The sequence below is a fragment of the Ovis aries genome, chromosome 10 (genome assembly GCF_016772045.2).
Source record: "Ovis aries strain OAR_USU_Benz2616 breed Rambouillet chromosome 10, ARS-UI_Ramb_v3.0, whole genome shotgun sequence".
NCBI classification, from domain to species: Eukaryota; Metazoa; Chordata; class Mammalia; order Artiodactyla; family Bovidae; genus Ovis; species Ovis aries.
In genome coordinates, this window is record NC_056063.1 from 36,173,326 (window position 1) to 36,194,121 (window position 20,796).

General features: G+C 45.8%; 1 protein-coding gene across 1 annotated transcript in view; it reads left to right on the forward strand.

The window, feature by feature from the left end:
• Positions 1-20,796, forward strand: part of CRYL1 (crystallin lambda 1) — a 59,089-nt gene that overhangs the window by 5,371 nt on the left and 32,922 nt on the right. The window contains exon 3 of the mRNA XM_027973677.2: positions 12,750-12,876. Within this exon, the coding sequence (XP_027829478.1) occupies positions 12,750-12,876 (127 nt within the window). The remainder of the gene's footprint in view (positions 1-12,749; positions 12,877-20,796) is intronic.

Consider the following 20,796-nt stretch of genomic DNA (forward strand, 5'->3'; position numbering starts at 1 on the left):
GCTCCTCTGTCCATGGGATTTTCCAGGCAAGAATACTGGAGTGGGTTGCCATTTCCTTCTCCAGGAGATCTTCCCGACCCAGGGATTGAACCCGTGTCTCTGGCATTGTAAGCAGACGTTTTATCATCTGAGCCACCAGGGAAGTCAATTTCATAGGCTTAATGAGTGGGAGGAGTATTCCAGTTCTTTTGGTGAAGGGATGGGGACTGTCATGGTGCCTGGGGGTGTGTCACTTAGCATGCTAATGTGTTAAGAGTGATTGCCTGCAATGTGGGAGACCTGGGTTCGATCCCTGGGTTGGGAAGATCCCCTGAAGAAGGGAAAGGCTACCCACTCCAGTATTCTGGCCAAGAGAATTCCATGGACTATATAGTCCATGGGGTTGCAAAGAGGCGGACGCAACTGAGTAACTGACTTTCACACACTGAGGCTCAGGGTCTAGTGGCAGTCAACTTGCCTGGTTTGGTTCTAATCTGTTTATGTCGTGTCCTGGAGCTGTGTCACTGTTTTAAAGGTTGTGCCCTTCCTTCCTGTTTCACTTCCAGTCAACAGCAGGATGAAGAAATACACAGGAGACATGTGGGAGGCGGGGAGCTTTCCTGCCCTCTGGTGTCCCCCCTCCCTGTATATCCACCTGTTCAGCCTGGAGGCTCTCTGAACTCCCTCTTTGAGTTTTTTGGTGGCTCTGACACTTAGACACTATTGATTAAATCACTGGTGATTGTACTCAGCCTCCAGCTCCTCTCCCTCTCCTGAAGTCAGGGGCAGGACTTCAAGTGTTGGCCCTGAAATTACTGGGTTGGTGACACAAGCAACCAGCCCTGTCCTGAGGTGCTTTCAAAAGTCACCTCATTAACATAACAAAAGACACTTTATCGCTCCCCTTCACAGGATGTTCCAAGGAGTTTTAGGAGCTCTGTGTCAGCTCTTTGAACACCAGTTCAAAGATGTATGTCACAACATCACAATAGTAATAGATGCGAAGATGAAAATATTAATATTAACACATTTTGCGGTGTTTTATCCCTATTGTTTAGTCACTAAGTTGTGTCCGACTCTACGACCCCATGGACTGTAGCTCTTCTGTCCATGGGATTCTCCACGCAAGAACACTGGAGTGGATTGCCACTTTCTTCTCTAGGGAATCTTCCTGAGCTAGGGATCAAACCCACGTCTCCTGCATTACTGCTGAGCCACCAGGTTTATCACTGTAGGCATGGAGAAATGGTCCTTTCTTTGCTTCTAGGTTCTTTGGGTGATGTGAGAATTAAACTGATGTAAGGCAGATTGCCTGGAAAATCCCATGGACGGAGGAGCCTGGAAGGCTGCAGTCCATGGGGTCGCTGAGGGTCAGACATGACTGAAGGACTTCACTTTCACTCTTCACTTTCATGCATTGGAGAAGGAAATGGCAACCCACTCCAGTGTTCTTGCCTGGAGAATCCTAGGGACAGGGGAGCCTGATGGGCTGCCGTCTATGGGGTCGCACAGAGTCGGACACGACTGAAGTGACTTAGCTGCAGCAGCAGCAGCAAGGCAGATTAATAGGAGAAAAACAAATGTTATTCTACGTGGATGGGAGCCCTGTGAAGCAGTGGGAGCCCACATGGAAGTGAGGGGCTGAGGCTTCTGTAAGGCCTGGTGGGTGGAGGGGCGGTCAGGATGTGGGGAGGCAGAGAAGGCCTTTCCCAGGAGGGAGAGGAGACCTGGCCTGCTGTGTGGGTGTTTCTCGGGTGAAACACTTTTCTGATCCAGGCCAACCCCCAACCCCCCCCCCCCCACCCCACCCCGAAGTATAAACATAGGCAGTTGAAGGCAAGTTTAGGAGAAGCTCTTGAACCTGCTGGGTTTTGATTGCCTTTAGGTCAGAATAGTCCTTGTGCCACGGTGGCATCTTTTGGGGTGAAAAAACCCACTCCCCTTCGTTGCCTTGTGTGTTTGGTGATCTCTGAGCTCACATGCATTGGCTCTAATCTCTTCACATGCATTGGCTCTAATCTCTGGAAACCCAGGGCCTGCACCGGTCCTGGTGAATGCCCCATGGGGGGTTTTCTGTCTGGGACAGACTGGGGTCTTACATTGTCTTCTTCACGCCTGACCTGGGGTCTCAGGCCCAGGTCCCCCCTACATGTACCCTCAGGGCAGCCCTGCCTTTTGCTGGTTTCAGTTCTTTCATTTTTTTAGTTGATAAATATTTTCTAATGAAACAACTCCTTTTAAAATTCTAGGTTTTCTCTTTTTAAAATTGTTATTCAGTTGCTCAGTAATGTCTGACTCTTGCTACTGCCTGGACTGCAGCATGCCAGGCTTCCCTGTCCTTCATAGTCTCCCGGAGTTTGCTCAGACTCACGTCCATTGAGTCAGTGATACCATCCAACCATCTCATACTCTGTTGCCCCCTTCTCCTCCTGCCTACAATCTTTCCCAGCATCAGGGTCTTTTCCAGTGAGTCAGTTCTTCACAAAGTATTGGAGCTTCAGCTTCAGGTGGCCAAAGTATTGGAGCTTCAGCTTCAGCATCAGTCCTTCCAGTGAATATTCAGGACTGATTTCCTTTAGGATTGACTGGTTTGATCTCCTTGCTGTACAAGGGACTCTCAAGAGTCTTCTTGAACACCACAGTCCAAAAGCATCAGTTCTTTGATGCTTAGCCTTTATGGTCCAACTCTCACATCTGTACATGACTATTGGGGAAACCATAGCTTTGATATATGGACATTTGTTGGCAAAGTAACGTCTCTGCTTTTTAATAAACTGTCTAGGTTTGTCATGGCTTTTCTTCCTAGCTGTGCAGTTCATATAATTTTCACACATCACAAAGTACTCCCAAGCATTTAAAAATGTAAAAATCACGCTTATCTCTCAGGCCACAGGGCAATAGTGGACTCTGGTTTGCTGACTGATGTACTTTTCAGTTCCATTATAGTTTCATCTCTTATGTTGTAGATCCAGTTCCACTGCACCTGTAACCAAGAGAAAACTAAGATCCCTAATTGAAAAGTTCTTTGCCCTATCTCTTGGGGTCTTAATACTGATAGACTTTATTGTTTAAGTGTATCATGAAAGAGTTTGGCCACTTTTTAAAGTCCTTTCAGGCATCAAGGAGAACATAGGGAAACTGTAAATAAGGTTTTCTTTTTCTTAGGCTAGATTAAAGGCTTTCCTATAATATTTTCCTACTACTTTGCTTAATTAAGAGCTAATATTTTAAGTATTATTGGTGGCCAGCTAAACTGAGCTTTTGGAGATCAGCCTAAGATTTTTTAACCAAGGAACAAACAAGCAACACCCCTTCCAAAAATCAGTTAGCAGCCTTATTTAGGAAAAGCAAATGTCCTGAATTGTGTGTCTTTGCTCATGAGTGGCTTTCTTTCTAGTCCCACCCCTCTCCCCTCACCACTAGTAAGCTGACTGCACTTTAATGTGCAGAACTGGTTGTGCTTCTCTGGCAGGAAGCAGGATTTCAGGGTATCTCGTGACACCTCTGCTCAAGTTTTTGCTGGCGAAGCCGCCAGGAGGATCAACTGTGAGTCGTGTCTCCTCACCGTCCTGATTGGGGAGAGGTACACTCACTTTTAGGTCTTATGACTTGTGTAAGTCCACCTACATCCCCTTTTTTTTTGTTAATTAGGGAACTAAAAGATCTCTCATGCCACAACTAAGACCCAGCACAGCCAAATAAATATTTTAAAAAAGAAGCAGCAGCAGCAGTATAAACAGTGTATCTTCCTGACTAGATTGAATTGACTGGTGTTTGGGGAGAATGGATATATGTATATGTGTGGCTGAGTCCCATTGCTGTCCACCTCATCTTTTTCTAACAGAATGGGAAAACGAGTCTCTTAAAACCTCAAGTATTCAAACTCGTAACAGGGAACTTGACCTTGGAAAAGCCTATTAGCAGATACTTCGCTGCTTGGCTTTTGTTCTCCAGCAAATGCTCAATGCTTGGCCTGTTAGGGCTCAAGAATTTGAGAGGGTGGTTGTATTTCAAGAAGGAAAACACAGGTCGAGTAAACAAAGTTGAAATGTGGACTCGGATTGGGAGTGTTTTGTTTCTTATGACTTGTGTTCAGTTTCATTTCCATGTGGTGACATGCCGGGCTCGCCTCTCGGGACCAGGACCCCAGCCTGGGCCGTGGTGACATCTGAGTGACAGCCCCACGTGGGGGCAGAGGGCCAGCTGCCCGTCTGCCTGGAGCCCTGGCTGAAATTGCCATCTTTGGGTGAACTCTGCTCGTGTGTCAACTGCCATCTCTCTCATGTGGCGATGGTCATTCTGAACTTGAGTCACTGAAAATGGATCTGCTTTTCCACGTGGACATGGATTTAGTAGACCAGCAGAAGCGGTCTCTGAAAACTGGGTGGCTGCCCTGGGCTCTGGTGCCTCGGTAGCTGAACTTCCTATCCCGACAGCTGGGTCTCTGAGTCGGTTAACTTGCCACCCAGATCTGTGCATTTGCTTCAACATCTTGAACCTGGATTTGATCTGGATTCCTCTGGATTGGTCTGGTTTGAAGCTGCCTTGTAGTTGTCCACGTAGCTTTGGTTGGAATAATTGAGGTTAATAGATCACAGAATGGCCTCCCATGGCTCCCATCCAAGTCTTGCTACAGTCACTGAAAAATGTATGCAATCTGGGTGTAACCATAAGAAACATGCACAAGACATTCATGGAGAAATTTTTTTTAATTTTATTAATTAATTTTTATTTTTGGCTGTGCTGGGTCTCCATTGCAGCACAGGCTTTTCCCTAGTTGTGGTGCGTGGGGGCTGCTCTCCAGTTGCGGTGTGCAGGCTTCTCTTGTTTCGGGCACTCTAGGTGCACAGGCTCAGTAGTGGTGGGTCCCGGGCTCAAGAGCACAGGCTCAGTAGTTGTGGCACACAGGCTTAGTCATCCCATAGCATGTAAGATCTTCCTGCACCAGGGATCCAAGCCAAGTCTCCTTCATTGGCAGACAGATTCTTTATCACTGAGCCACCAGGGAAGCCATCACCGAGAGATTTTTTTCAGCTGTATGAAGGCCAGTAAAGAAGAAATAAGTTAGCCGGCAGGAGCCTGTCTGCAGGGATGTAACCAGGAGGGTGCAGGGCATTGGGTGACCGGACCTCCCTGGGCTGAGAAGTTCCCAAGTGACCTGAGTGCTGTCGCCAGAAGCTGACTCCAAGGGGCCGTGGGTTCTGTGGGTCATTGAACCTGACGTATCTGTGTATTCACAGGTCATGCTGTCCCTTGGCTGTCACTAGGACAGTCCAAATGATTGCTTCACGTCACTTATTGACTCTTCTTCCCAAACAGGAATGGTTTCCCCTTTTCTGATTTGTGAAAGTTGTTATTGTTGTTCAGTTGCTAAGTCAGGTCTGACTCTTTTCGATCCCATGGACTACAGCATGCCAGGCTACCCTGTCCTTCACCATCTCCTAGAATTTGCTCAAACTCATGCCCATTGAGTAGGTGATGCCATCCAACTATCTTATCCTATGTTGCCCCCTTCTCCTCCTGCCTTCAATCTTTCCCAGCATCAGGGTCTTTTCCAATGAATCAGTTCTTCGTATCAGGTGGCCAAAGTATTGGAGCTTCAGCTTCAGCCTCAGTCCTTCCAGTGAATATTCAGGGTAGATTTCCTTTAGGATTGACTGGTTGGATCTTTCTGCATCAGTTCTTCAGTGCTCAGCCTTCTTTATGGTCCGACTCTCACATATCCTAATTGTACACTTAAAACTGGGGAGAAGCCAGAGTACTTTGACTGTCTCTGGCTGGTAGGGTGAGGAGTGACTGCTCTTGGGTTCGGGGAGTCACACCGACGTCCCCTTCCTGTGGGCTCCAGGCGTGTGGACACATGTGTTCCCTGGGCAGGAGAGCTGTGAAGGCTCACGTAGGATTAAGTAGGGTGTGGACACAGGAATATGAGTTCTGGTCGCTTCTCCCTGTGAGGTTTCCCTCGGGCAGTGGGTCTGGGCACGCAGATCCCCAGGTCTCCTGTGGCACAGACAGAGGGATGGTCTGCCTGCAGCATACTGGCCTTTATCTGCCTCTGGGGAGGTTTTCAGGTCGAGGTGTCCAAGGTGCTGGGCTGGTCACCCTCATGAGTAAGTGGTGTGTTGGGGGGTCCATCGGCAGACTGGGGACTGGGCCCTGTGCTGTCAAGCAGAAGTCTCAGTTCAGTTCATTCAGTGTGTCCAGCTCTGCGACCCCATGGACTGCAGCACGCCAGGCCTCCCAGTCCATCACCATCTCCTGAAGCTTGCTCAAACTCATGTCCATTGAGTTGCTGATGCCATCCAACCATCTCATCCTCTGTTGTCCCCTTCTCCTGCCTTCAATCTTTCCCAGCATCAGGGTCTTTTCCAGTGAGCCAGTTCTTCTCATCAGGTAGGACTAAAGTATTAGAGCTTCAGCTTACTGACCAAACTGATCACATGGACCACAGCTTTGTCTAACTGGATGAAACTACGAGCCATGCCGTGTAGGGCCACCCAAGATAGATGGGTCATAATGGAGAGTTCTGACAAAATGTGGTCCTCTGGAGAAGGGAATGGCAAACCACTTCAGTATTCTTGCCTTGAGAACCCCATGAACTCAGTATGAAAAAGCAGGTCTGGAGCTCCTGTTTTTAATAAAAGGCTTGGTATTCTGCCTCTCCCCCCGCCCCCCACACACTTCAAAGACATTAAAAATAATAAAAATGAGATGAATGAATGAAAAAAGAGTGTCCACACAGTGTTCCACTGCAGGAGCCAACAGGCCCCTTGACAGGGTCCTGGGCTGGGACCCCCCTCCCCTTCCCTGGCTGGCCTCTTGTCTCCTGGCTGGCCTCTGCCCTGGGCCTTTGTGGGTTAGGATTTTCAGTGGCAGAGGCCAGGTCATGTCACATTCGTGAGCTTGGTCCTCCTGGTTCTGACCTCCCAACTCTTTCCCGGCATCAGCAGCTATCTCTGCACCTCAGACCTCAGGGAAGAGGTGGGGAGCGGAGAATCCTGCCAGAAACCCTCCTGGGGACTCCATGACAGGATGACAGTGAGGTGCCAGGAATACCCTGAAATAGCTAAAAGCCTATGCTGTTGTAGTTTAAAATTTTTTATTAGGGAAAAACATGCATAAAGACAACTGTCACTACAGAGTGTATAACCCAATCCCTTAGTCTCCAGTCTGCTGTCCTGATCTGACCTGGGAACACAGTCTTCTGTTTGGGAAATATTTGTGTTGTTGTTGTTCTTGTTTTGAGAAGTTCTTATCTTCTTAAATGAGTAAATGCTGCTTTTGAATAAAATCTCAAAAAAATATATATTTTTTAAAAAATCACCATATGTACCCTATACTGATCATTGTTAACATTTCTCTTTCTCCTAATTCAAAACATAATTTTGCTCGTTAGGAGGGAAGTGTCTTTTGAGTCCTGGGCGGTGCTCCACTGCCCTCTAGAGGTGAAACTGGTTCACTGCAGTCACCTGACCAGGTAGTAGCGAATGAAGCTGAGAAGCTGGCTGAGCATCTCACCTTTCCCAGGTGTTTATGTTCATTCCCTGCAAAGCTTGAGGCAGAAGTCCTAAAATACTCAGCGTAAAATACTGGAACTAGTGTTTTGTGGTTTTTTTGGCTAATATACTATAACTCTTCCAAATCATTTCAGTTCAGTTCAGTTCAGTCGCTCCGTTGTGTCCGACTCTTTGTGACCCCATGAATTGCAGCACGCCAGGCCTTCCTGTCCATCACCAACTCCTGGAGTTCACTTAAACTCATGTCCATCAAGTCAGTGATCCTATCCAGCCATCTCGTCCTCTGTCATCCCCTTCTCCTCCTGCCCCCAATCCCTCCCAGCATCAGAGTCTTTTCCAATGAGTCAACTCTTCACATCAGGTGGCCAAAGTATTGGAGTTTCACCCTTAGCATCAGTCCTTCCAAAGAACACCCAGGACTGATCTCCTTCAGAACGGACTGGTTGGATCTCCTTGCAGTCCAAGGGACTTTCAAGATTCTTCTCCAGCACCACAGTTCTAAAGCATCAATTCTTCATCTTTCTTTACATCTTCAGCTTTCTTTACAGTCCAACTCTCACACCCATACATGACCACTGGAAAAACCATAGGCTTGACTAGAGGGACCTTTGTTGATAAAGTAATGTCTCTGGTTTTTAATATGCTATCTAGGTTGGTCATAACTTTCTTTCCAAGTAAGCGTCTTTTAATTTCATGGCTGCAATCACCATCTGCAGTGATTTTGGAGCCCAAAATAATAAAGTCTGACACTGTTTCCCCATCTATTTGCCATGAAGTGATGGGATCAGATGCCATGATCTTTGTTTTCTGAATGTTGAGCTTTAAGCCAACTTTTTCACTCTCCTCATTCACTTTCATCAAGAGGCTTTTTAGTTCCTCTTCACTTTCTGCCATAAGGGTGGTGTTATCTGCATATCTGAGGTTATTGATATTTCTCCTGGCAATCTTGATTCCAGCTTGTGCTTCTTCAGCCCAGTGTTTCTCATGATGTACTCTGCATCGAAGTTAAATAAGCAAGGTGACAATATACAACCTTGACGTACTCCTTTTCCTATTTGGAACCAGTCTGTTGTTCTATGTCCAGTTCTAACTGTTGCTTCCTGACCTGCATATAGGTTTCTCAAGAGGCAGGTCAGGTGGTCTGGTAGTCCCATCACTTTCAGAATTTTCCACAATTTGTTGTGATCCACACAGTCAAAGGCTTTTGCATAGTCAATAAAGCAGAAATAGATGTTTTTCTGGAACTCTCTTGCTTTTTCCATGATCCAGCAGATGTTGGCAATTTGATCTCTGGTTCCTCTGCCTTTTCTAAAACCAGCTTGAACATCTGGAAGTTCATGGTTCACGTATTGCTGAAGCCTGGCTTGGAGAATTTTGAGCATTACTTTACTAGCATGTGAGATGAGTGCAATTGTGCGGTGAGCATTCTTTGGCATTGCTTTTCTTTGGGATTGGAATGAAAACTGACCTTTTCCAGTCCTGTGGCCACTGCTGAGTTTTCCAAATTTGCTGGCATATTGAGTGCAGCACTTTCACAGCATCATCGTTCAGGATATGAAATAGTTCAACTGGAATTCCATCACCTCTACTAGTTTTGTTCATAGTGATGCTTTCTAAGGCCCACTTGACTTCACATTCCAGGATGTCTGGCTCTAGGTGAGTGATCCCACCATTGTGATTATCTGGGTCATGAAGGTCTTTCTTGTACAGTTCTTCCGTGTATTCTTGCCACCTCTTCTTAATATCTTCTGCTTCTGTTAGGTCCATACCATTTCCGTCCTTTATCGAGCCCATCTTTGCATGAAATGTTCCCTTGGTATCTCTAATTTTCTTGAAGAGATCTCTAGTCTTTCCCATTCTGTTGTTTTCCTCTATTTCTTTGCATTGATCACTGAGGAAAGATTTCTTATCTCTCCTTGCTATTCTTTGGAATTCTGCATTCAGATGCTTATATCTTTCTTTTTCTCCTTTGCTTTTTGCTTCTCTTCTTTTCACAGCCATTTGTAAGGCCTCCCCAGACAACCATTTTGCTTTTTTGCATTTCTTTTCCATGGGGATAGTCTTGATCCCTGTCTCCTGTACAATGTCCCAAACCTCTGGCCATAGTTCATCAGGCACTCTATCTATCAGATCTAGTCCCTTAAATCTATTTCTCACTTCCACTGTATAATCATAAGGGATTTGGTTTAGGTCATACCTGAATGGTCTAGTGGTTTTCCTACTTTCTTCAATTTAAGTCTGAATTTGGCAATAAGGAGTTCATGATCTGAGCCACAGTCAGTTCCCAGTCTTGTTTTTGCTGACTGTATAGAGCTTGTCCATCTTTGGCTGCAAAGAATATAATCAGTCTGATTTTGGTGTTGACCATCTGGTGATTTCCATGTGTAGAGTCTTCTCTTATGTTGTTGAAAGAGGGTGTTTGCTATGACCAGTGCATTCTCTTGGCAAAACTCTATTAGCCTTTGCCCTGCTTCATTCTGTATTCCAAGGCCAAATTTACCTGTTACCCCAGGTGTTTCTTGACTTCCTACTTTTGCATTCCAGTCCCCTATAATGAAAAAGGACATCTTTTTTGGCTGTTAGTTCTAAAAGGTCTTGTAGGTCTTCATAAAACCGTTCAACTTCAGCTTCTTCAGCGTTACTGGTTGGAGCATAGACTTGGATTACTGTGATATTGAATTATTTGCCTTGGAAACAAACAGAGATCATTCTGTTGTTTTTGAGATTGCATCCAAATACTGCATTTCAGAATCTTTTGTTGACCATGATGGCTATTCCATTTTTTCTAAGGGGTTCCTGCCCGCAGTAGTAGATATAGTGGTCATCTGAGTTAAATTCACCCATTGCAGTCCATTTTAGTTCACTGATTCCTAGAATGTCAACGTTCACTCTTGCCATCTCCTGTTTGACCACTTCCAATTTGCCTTGATTCATGGACCTAACATTCCAGGTTCCTATGCAATATTGCTCTTTACAGCATTGGACCTTGCTTCTATCACCAGTCATATCCACAACTGGGTATTGTGTATGACAAAAACCTTAAACAAAAAAACAAAAACATTTAAATCCAAGTCCTCCTTGGTGTGATGGTTTGTGATGGCTTCTTCACCCAGCTATCTGGTATCAGGAAAGGCCACACCTGCCTAAGGGGTCTTGGATTCCTTCTCTTTGCCATGAAGCTGCTTTTGGTTGAAGATAATAAGAAATCTGTATTTCAGTGCATCTTTCTGATGGGTTTTTTTTTTTTTTTCACAGTAACAGTAGCAAAAGAATTTCCCTTCCTCTATTTGCGGCTAAAACAAAAAGTTTGAAATGCACAGCTTTAAGGAAGAAACAGGACAAGGGAGCTGCTGACCCAAGTGGGCCCTGGCGTCCCAGGAGTGCCAGCTTCCCAGGGGAGGACAGGACGAGCAGGGGCCCCATGGGTGCCTGGGCTCAGGGGTCACCTGCAGATCCTTGACCCACGCCTGTCCCTCCCAGTCAATGTTCCCACACTCAGCTGTGTCACTGCCCGGCATTTCTTACAGTCCCCAGCCCAGTGACCTGAGACCCAGACCCCTCAGGTCACTGGCCATGCTTGAGCCGTCACCCCATCCCAGGGCCTCCCCGACCTTGGCTGACACCCCGCGCCCCTGAGCGTAAACCCAGCTTGCTGCCAGGAACTCCCAACAGCTTAATGATAAACCTACAGCCTAAAACTATGTGAGAGTGACTGAGTCACTGGCACAGGAATCCAGAGAATGTTCTGGAGCCTGTGTGTGTTTGCTCATCTGTGTATTTAACGTGTCCTGAGTTACAGGCAGGACACACTGCACCGTCTGCCAGGCCGAGGTGGGAATGTGGGCCCAGCTCAGGAGTCTTCACCCTGCCTGGTTCATATCTCCAGGCACCTGCTCTCAGCCCTCTCCCAGAGGCACTGAACTGAGGCCCAAGAAGCCCTGCTTTCTGCTTCTGTGTCCCACAGGCATTGCTGGGGGGTTGGGGGAGGAGGCTGTGCCTTGAGGTATTGGAATCTTAGTTCCCTGACTAGGGACAAAACCTGTGTCCCTGGCAGTCGTTAAGCTCAGTCTTCAGCACTGAGAAGTCCCCTATCTTAATAACTGTTGTGTCCATTTTGGCAGTGTTAAGTACATTCATAGTGTTGTACAACCATCTATCCGCACAACTCTTGTCTTCTTAAAAAACTGAAACACTGTTCCCACTGAAGAACGACTCCCCTCCCACAACCCCCATTCTCTCCGTCTCTGTGGATTCTGTCACTACAGTTCCCTCATATAAGTGGAACCACATGGAACCTGTCCCTTTGTGATGGCTTATTTCACTCAGCATCATGTCCTCAAGGTTCGTCTGTGGAGTAGCAGGTATCAGAATTCCCTTCCCTTTTAGGGCTGAGTAACATTACATTGTCATTGCGACAAAAGTCTGTGTAGTCAAAGCTATGGTTTTTCAGTAGTCACATACAGATGTGGGAGTTGGACCATAAAGAAAGCTGAGCACCAAAGAATTGATGCTTTTGAACAGTGGTGTTGGAGAAGACTCTTGAGAATCCCTTGGACGGCAAGGAGATCAAATCAGTCAATCCTAAAGGAAATCAACCCTGAATATTCACGGGGAGGACTGATGCTGAAGCTCCAATACTCTGGCCACCTGATACAAAGAACTGACTCATTGGAAAAGACTCTGATGCTGGGAAAGATTGAAGGCAGGAGGAGAAGTGGGCAACAGAGGATGAGACGTTGGGCATAAGTTTGAGCAAATTCCAGGAGATAGTGACAGACAGAGAAGCCTGGCGTACTGATATCCTTGGGGTCACAAAGAGTCAGACATGACTGAGTGACTGAACAACAGCATTCCATTGTGTATCCATTCATCTGTCTGTTGGATATGGAGTTGTCCCCATCTTTTGACAACTGTGAACAATGCTGCTGTGGAAATGAGAGTACAAATATCTGAGTCTCCACTTTTACCTTCGGGATGTAGGCCCAGAAGTGGGATCGCTGGCTCACGATAGTCTTGTTTTTTATTTTCTGAGAAAGCACCTGATGTTGGCCACACTGGATGCAGCTGTTAAGGCCGGGCCAGTGGTGCTGGGGTTCATTGCTCCAGGTTCTCACTGCACTTGGTTTCTCCTCTGCCCTTTCACTGTTAAAGGCCGCACCATGCTCTGCTTCGCATTTCCTGCTGATGGGTGAAGCAGACTTCTGACCCTGAGTTGTTTGGAATGCTCATGGCTCACTCTCCACTGCTTTCCAGGAAGGAGATGAAGATGCTGGAGCTGTCGGGGTACCTGAAAGGCCAGCTGGGCGCGGAGGAGCAGCTGTCACTCATCAGCGGCTGCTCTGACCTGCGGGAGGCAGTAGAGGGCGCCCTGCACGTGCAGGTGAGTGGGGACACCTGCCCGCCCGGCTGGCAGGGCCTGTCCCCTGGGTCCTTGGGTCAAAGGCAGGGGAAGGCGTGGGGATCGTGAGCCCGCAGGTGCGGATGGCGTTCACGTGACCGGAAACACTGTCTCCCACCCCCCCCCCCCACACCTGTCACCCACTACCCCTTCCCGGGGATGGAATTCTCTCTTGGGGTGTTAGAATGTTGAGCAAAAAGAATGTCTTCTGGCCAGCTAATACTTTCCTATTTTCGTCTAACTGGATGGGAGACTATGTTGTTCTGAGATATAAGAGATCGCCTAAGAGAAACCCTTTAGTGTTTTGCAACATTTGCATTTACTTTTTCCAACAACTTCACTCAGAGAATCAGGCCATCCCCACTGCTGAGGACACTCCAGGCCTAGTGGACTGGCGGCAGCTCAGTGCCCACACAGGCTCCAGCCTGCCAGGGCCTGAATGCAGCTACTGCCCCATGAAGACCCGGTGTCTCCTGGCTTCCAAAACGTTGAGACTTAAGCTGCCTGGGGTTGACGGGGCCTTGCTCCTGAGCCCCTCCTCGCCCCATGTCCAGCCACTGCTGGTGTCTCGTCTGGTCTGTGACGCTGGTTGAGCTGGGAGCAAAGCCAGGCCTGAGCGGGGCTCCTGGTGCAGAGGCCTCAGGCCTGACACTCCTCCAGTCCACATGGTAGACTTCCTCGTCTCCTCCCGCTCTTTCTACCGCATCCTGTGTCCCGCTCAGTAAAGGGTCCAGGATGGATGCCAACCCAGCCCTGAGCTCTGAGCCCCTTGTCCTGGCCCGCTGAGGCCTCCATTCCCATTCTCGGTGGTTGTGGTCACCTCAAGTGACTCTTATTCCAGGCCAGGCTCCCTTGCTTCCGATGAGAACAGTAGGAAACCCCTTTGGGGATCAATTTGATACATGATATTTACATGATGGAAGTGAACGCTTACAATGACGTGTATGATGTGACCTGACAGGTGAGCATGTGACGTGTCACCACACGTTTCCCAGAACAGTGGTGTCTACTTGGGTCTGTCTCCACTAGAGTGACTTGGCTTCTTTTCTGAACAGTTTCCAGTGCCCTTTGCTTTTTCCTCTGAGACGTTTGCTGTACTTTGTAATCCGTGTGTGATGATGGCTGGAAAGTTTCATCTCCAGCCTCAAGTACTAACTGTCAAGCCTTCTGTTGTTTCTTTTCTTCCCTGCAGTGGTATGGTATGGTCCACACGGTAACTGGCAGTGTTATTTTTCTGAAGCGATCTTTGTGTGTGTGTGTGTTAGTCTCTCAGTCGTGTCCAACTCTCGTTGACTCCAAGGACTGCAGCCCACCAGGCTCTTCCATCCATGGAATTCTCCAGGCAAGAACACCCGAGTGGGTTGCCATTTCCCCCTCCAAAAGCAATCTTTATAAGGCTTATTATAAAATTTCCAGCACTAGCCATTGCAAGGGAAGCCCTGTGGCTTAGTGGTAAAGAATCCACCCGCCAATGCAGCAGACGTGGGTTTGACTCCCTGGGTCAGGATGATCCCCTGGAAGAGGAAATGGAAACCCACTCCAGTATTCTTGCCTGGAGAATCCCATGGACAGAGGAGCCTGGATGGAGTCGAAAAGAGTGGGACATGACTAAGCAATTGGGCATGCACACATGCAGCTATTGCAAAGTCATGCCCCAGGTATAATTAACATGTCTGTGTTAAATTTCTTTCTCTCCTGATCCCATAAAAATTAAAAAAAGAAAAAAAAAAGGATTCTGGGTCTTCCCTGGTGGTCCAGTGGTTGGGACTCAGTGCTTCCATGGCCTGGAGCCCAGGTTTGATCCCTGGTCTGGGAACTAAGCTCACAAATGCCACATGGAGAAAAAGAAAAAAAAGACCTTGAACCTAAAGAATCAAGGCTTAGGGCTGCACTTGCTCTCCTGGGGCCTCACAGCACCTCCAGTCTTAGTGCTCAGAGACCTCCTGCTAGCCGCCTCCTCTGAGCAACTCTGTATGGCTCCCTCTTTCCCGTTTAAGGACAAATTCTCATCGTAGAAAAATTCACCTAGGCTTTTTGGAGACTTTTTTTGTTTATAAAAAGAAAACGATTGTTACTTTAGGGAATTGCCCAAAGGCAGGAGGAGAGCATGTGAATTAACACAAACACTTCTTTAATCACAAACCTTCCAGTAGTGTGAGTTACTGAGCCCTGGGAATCACCGCCCTAGAAATGCGAGTGGTCGATTTATCTTCCACCCAAGTCCCAGTGGGCGGACGCCTGGGTCAGAAGGTTTCCTCTGCTGAAACGTGGGAGGGAGTGAGAATGGAACCTGAATTTCTAGCACTTAATGCAATTTTGAAATCAAATCTGGCCTGGCAAGAAAATCTAGCGTGCTGGAGAAATAAGTGTATTCTGAAAAGTTTCTAAAGCATTGACTGTTGCAGAGCATTAAGGGTCATTAGCTATGACACAGAGGCTTTATCTCATCTCTGCAACTTTTTACCTAAGATCCAGGTAGTTAGCTGGTAGGAGCCATGGGAATTTTGGTCATGGAATTGTGAGCTCTAAATGGACTTTCCTTATAGTCAGCACAGACAATTCAGATGTGTTTTTCCATGTCAATGTGAGAATTTGCATTTGAACCTTTACCTCTAAAACTGGGAAAATGCTTAGTCATTTTGGTAAGGACTTTGAGATTGTTAGTAATTACAGGAACCAGTGTTCGTAATAAATACTACGGTTTAAAATTTATACGTTTGCAAGGTCAGCCTTTTTTGGTCTTCTTCCACTGACTGAGACTCAGAGTGATCTTCCTTTTGGTGGGAGTCAGGGGAGAGGGAGGGTGGCAGCACTGAGTGTGCCCAGGAGTGCATGTTGAATCCTGAATTTCATTCTTCCTGTTCCATGTGTGTATTAATTTTAAAATCGGATTATTATTCACATATAATAAAAGCTGGCAGTTTTAGTGTTCAGGTCTGTGTGTTCCGACAATTGCATGTGGTCATGTCACCACCTTCCCCTGTCTCCCCCTGCCCTCCCCAGTTTCAGAGCAATTCTGCCACCCCACAAAGTCCCCTCCTCCCACTTTGTGGTCTGGCCTGGGCTGAAGCCGCTGGTCTGGTTTTGTTCCTGCAGCTTTGCCTTTTCTGTATTGTGGTACAATGTGGACTCACCAGGACTGCACGTGCTTTGTTAGATTTACACATAAACGTGTCCCGATTTAGATGCTACTGTAAATAGTACCTTCACAAAATTTCAACTTCTGCTTGTTCATTGCTAGCACATAGTAATATAGTTAAAAGTGGGTTGTCTGATTTATTTAAATTGGGAGGGTTTTCCATATCTTTGTTACTGATTTTGAGTTTAAATCTGTTCTAGTCTCAAAACAAACGATGTTATTTCAATTCTTTTATTTTGTCGAGGCATGTTTTATAACTCAGAATATAGTCTATTTTGGTGAATATTCCATGTGCAGTTGAGATCAATATATTTCGGAGTGAACTGTAGTATGTAAATATGGATAAAGTTGCTGGATAGTGTTATCCAGGTCTTTTCCATCCTAATGGATTTTCTGTTACTTCTCTCCATCAATGAGAGAAAAGTATTGACATCTATAATTGTGGATTCATTCCTCAGTTCAAACCAGGCATATAGTTGGGTACTGAGCTTCTGTGCCCTGTGACAGACCCTTTTAATTAGCATGTTTTGGTCCATTACATTTACATTATTGATAGGGTTGGATTAAACTCGACTGTCTTGCTTGTTCTTTTCCATTTGTTCCATTTGTTTTGTGTTCTTCTTCCCTACCCTGCTTTTTTGGCTGGCTTACAGATGGAGCATTTCTTACCATTTCATTTATCTCCATGATTGTTCATTTATACCTCTTAGAAATTTTTTTTTTGGTGATTAATGGCCCCCCACTCCAGTACTCTTGCCTGGAAACTCCCATGGACCGAGGAGCCTGGTGGGCTGCAGTCCACGGGGTCGCGAAGAGTCAGACACGACTGAGCAACTTCCCTTTCACTTTTCACTTTCATGCATTGGAGAAGGACATGGCAACCCACTCCAGTGTTCTTGCCTGGAGAATCCCAGGGACGCGGGAGCCTGGTGGGCTGCCGTCTATGGGGTTGCACAGAGTCGGACACGACTGAAGCGACAGTAGCAGCAGCAGCAGCATAGGGTTTATGAAGTTTTTTCTAACTAGTCATGGTCTACCTTCATGTGTTATAGCAGCACACTCCCAGCACCTTTCCGCTTTTCTGCTGTTGTCACAGGCTTTCCTTTTACATATCCTGTCTTAGCACGTACAGCTGCTGCCTTTTCTTTGTACAGTCAACTAACATGTAGGGCAATTAAAATTAAACTTTATATTTACCTGCATTTTCACCATTCCAGCGTTCTTCATTTCTTTGTGTAAATTCAATTTCTCCTGAATTTTTTTCAATTTTATTTATATTTATTATTAAATATTATTTATGTATTTATTTTTTGGCACAGCAAGCAGCATGCGGGATCTTAGTTCCTGACCAGGGATGAAACATGTGCCCTCTGAAAATTTCAAAAGTGGTACACACACACACACATACACACAAATGGCTTACACTTGTAGAGGAAAGAAAAGAAGCATAAAGACATTATGAAGTAAAAAGTGAAATCCCTCTTCCTTTATCTTCCCACCTCTGGGGGTGAATATTGTGTGGAGAGTCTGAAGTTTATTTATCCAGAGTTCTACAACTCTTGTTATCATATATTACAGACTTAACATTTTAATAACATGAATCCTATAATGGTGTAATGTTTTTTACTTGATTTTTGTAGTTAGTAATATATTATGACTTCCCCCCCCATGTCCTTACATACTGATCTACCTATTAGCGTTTTTTTATAGGTTGGGAAATCATTTACTTGTACACTATCCAATTATTAACTAAATAATGTGTTTTTAACCATTGACCATTAATGTTTAGAAATAAAAGTTTAACACATTGAAATAATCTTTATGGTTTGAAGACTACCTTACCATATGACCCAGCAATCCCACTACTGGGCATATACCGTGAAGAAACCATAATTGAAAAAGACACACGTACCACAATGTTCATTGCAGCACTATTAACTATAGCCAGGACATGGAAGCAACCTAGATGTCCATCAACAGATGAATAGATAAATAAGTTGTGGTACATATATAAAATGAAATATTTCTCAGCCATAAAAAGAAACACACGAGTCAATTCTAGTGAGATGGATGAACCTGGAGCCTGTTGTACAGAGTGAAGTAAGTCAGAAAGAGAAGAACAAATATCACATATTAGGATATATATCTGGAATTTAGGAAAATGTACAATTTGCAGGGCAGGAATAGAGACATAGACATAGAGAACAGACTTTGGACACAGCAGAGGAAGGAGAAGGTGGACTGAATTGAGAGAGTAGCATTGATACATTTACGTTACCATATGTAAAATAGCTACCTAGTGGGAAGTTGCTATATCACACAGGGAGCTCAACACAGAACTCTGTGACCATCTAGAGGGGTAGTATGGGGTAGGAAGTAGAGGGGAGGTTCAAGAGGGAGGGGACACATATTATACTTATGGCTGATTCACCTTGTATGGCAGAAGCCAATACACTATTGTAAATCAATTATCCTCCAATTAAAAAAAATTATAAATTAAAAAAAAGGCATTATACATAGTATTTCGGCCTCTGAAAGTTTGTGTGCTAATAAAGCCTACTCTAAAGTGCGTGTGTGTGCTCAGTCCTGTCCAACTCTGCGACCATATGGACTGTAGCCCGCCAGGCTCCTCTGTCCATGGGGTTTTCCAGTCAAGAATACTGGAGTGGGTCGCATTTTTCTTTTCCATTACTCTAATATATGGTCCACAAATTTAAAAAATAAATAAAGGCCAGATAGTAAATGTTTCAGGCTTTGAGAGCTGAGTACAGCCTCTTGCATACTTTACAGCCCTTCAGAAATCTAAAAGCTGTACTTGGCTGGGGGCCGTAGACTGTTTGGCCTGGATCCCAGCCTGCTGGCCCTGCTCCAGTTTGTTGAGGTGGTTTCCTCCCCACGACTTAGGGAAAGGAGTCCACCATTAGCGCGTCTAGCCTGTGGGCCTTTCCGGCTCTTTCTGGGGGCGCGTCTCCGTGGCAGTTTCCGGGTCTGCGTTTGCCGCGCGCTCTCTTGCTCCCCCTGGCCTCCGTGTGCTGCACTGCAGGATCACCGAGCCGGACTGAGTCCCATCCGCGTGGGGTCAGGGAGATGGAAAGCAGCACCTCGCACCCCCGAGGCATGCCAGTGGATGTGCCGCTCCTCCCGGGGAGAGGCTGTGGGCTGGGCTTTCCCTCCTGGTCCTGGCGGGGCTGGCTTAGGGGAGGCGCTGGTGGATGACACCCACCTTCACGCACTCATTCTTGTCTGTGCGCCCGCCTGGCCCCGCCGCCTCCTGGGCTGTGGCCACAGGTGAGCCCGTCTGTCCATGTCCATCTCTTGCCTTCTCTGCAAGGCCCCTGCGCAGGTGGGATTCGGTCAGTCAAAATCAACGTGATCATTCTCAGTGTTTTTACAAATGACACCTGGTTGATGATCGCTGTGTATCATTCTTCTGTATTTTGAGTTGTGTTTTTATCAGGTTCATTGAAAATGGAACCTCGGGGATTAGACCCATCTGGCCCTTGGTGGCTTGTTGCTGGTCTTGTGAGTTCTCCTTACCCTTGTAAGTGCGGCCAATTAAACGGAGGATTTCAGGATCACCAGTGTGGGGTACATAGATCTCCAGTGTGGGGTACACTGATCTCCAGTGTGGGGTACATTGATCTTTAAGATGCTTATTAAATTGATAAATGAAAACAGGTATTTCACTAGCCAAATTTGTAGCAACAAACATGTTCTTGTCCCAACACTGACATTTGTAATTTGGTTCTAAAGTTACTGTGAAACTGAATGAGCAACCCTACTTCCCCCTAAACTTTACAAAATAGAAGCTCAGATCTCTCTTTTAAAAAAGCACAGTACCACTCTTTTGGAAAGAAGGGGTGACATTGTAACAAATCCTGGTGTGGTGACATAACATTGATTGTATATAATATAAATATAGATAGAAATCTAGATATCTCTGTGTATCTAAACCTTTCTTCCTATAGTTAGGAACTTAATTATCCCTTATGCCTTAGGAATTGTAGGTTGCTAAGTTAATGCTCAAAGTCAAAATAAACAAGCATCTAATATAAACATTTTTATTTTATGAAATCTGTTAAATGGAATGTATAGACACCAACCAAGGAAATTATTTTTAATCTTATTAGTCAGTTGAAAATGTGGTAAGTCCATTTAAAAGTAGCCATGGCATGCATATTTAGTGCTTGGGATGTGAGAGTTGGACCATAAAGAAGGCTTAGTGCATAGGAACTGACGTTTTTGAACTGTGCTGTTGAAGAAGACTTTTGAGAGTCCCCTGGTCTGCAAGGAAATGAAAACCAGTCGATCCTAAAGGAAATTAACCCTGAATATTCAGTGTTGCTGAGGCTCCAATACTCTGACCACCTGATGGGAAGAGCCAACTCATTAGAAAAGACCCTGATGCTGGAAAGGATTGAAGGCAAAAGGAGAAGAGGGCAGCAGAGGATGAGATGGTTCGATAGCATAACTGACTCAGTGGACATAAGTTTGAGCAAATTCCAGGGGATGGTAAAGGACAGGGAAGGCTAGCGTGCTGCAGTCCATGGGATTGCAAAGAGTCGGACATGACTTAGTGACTGAACAACAACAACAAATAGTAAAAACTTTTGCAATTGTAATATTACTTCCCCTTTTTTGTTCTTGGTGGTGGGTGGTCATTGTTTACCAAGAACCTTAGGTATCATACTGTGCATCATGAAGTCCTTCCTTTTTTAAGAGGTATATTTTAAGGCATATGAGGAATCTGGGAATTTAATATT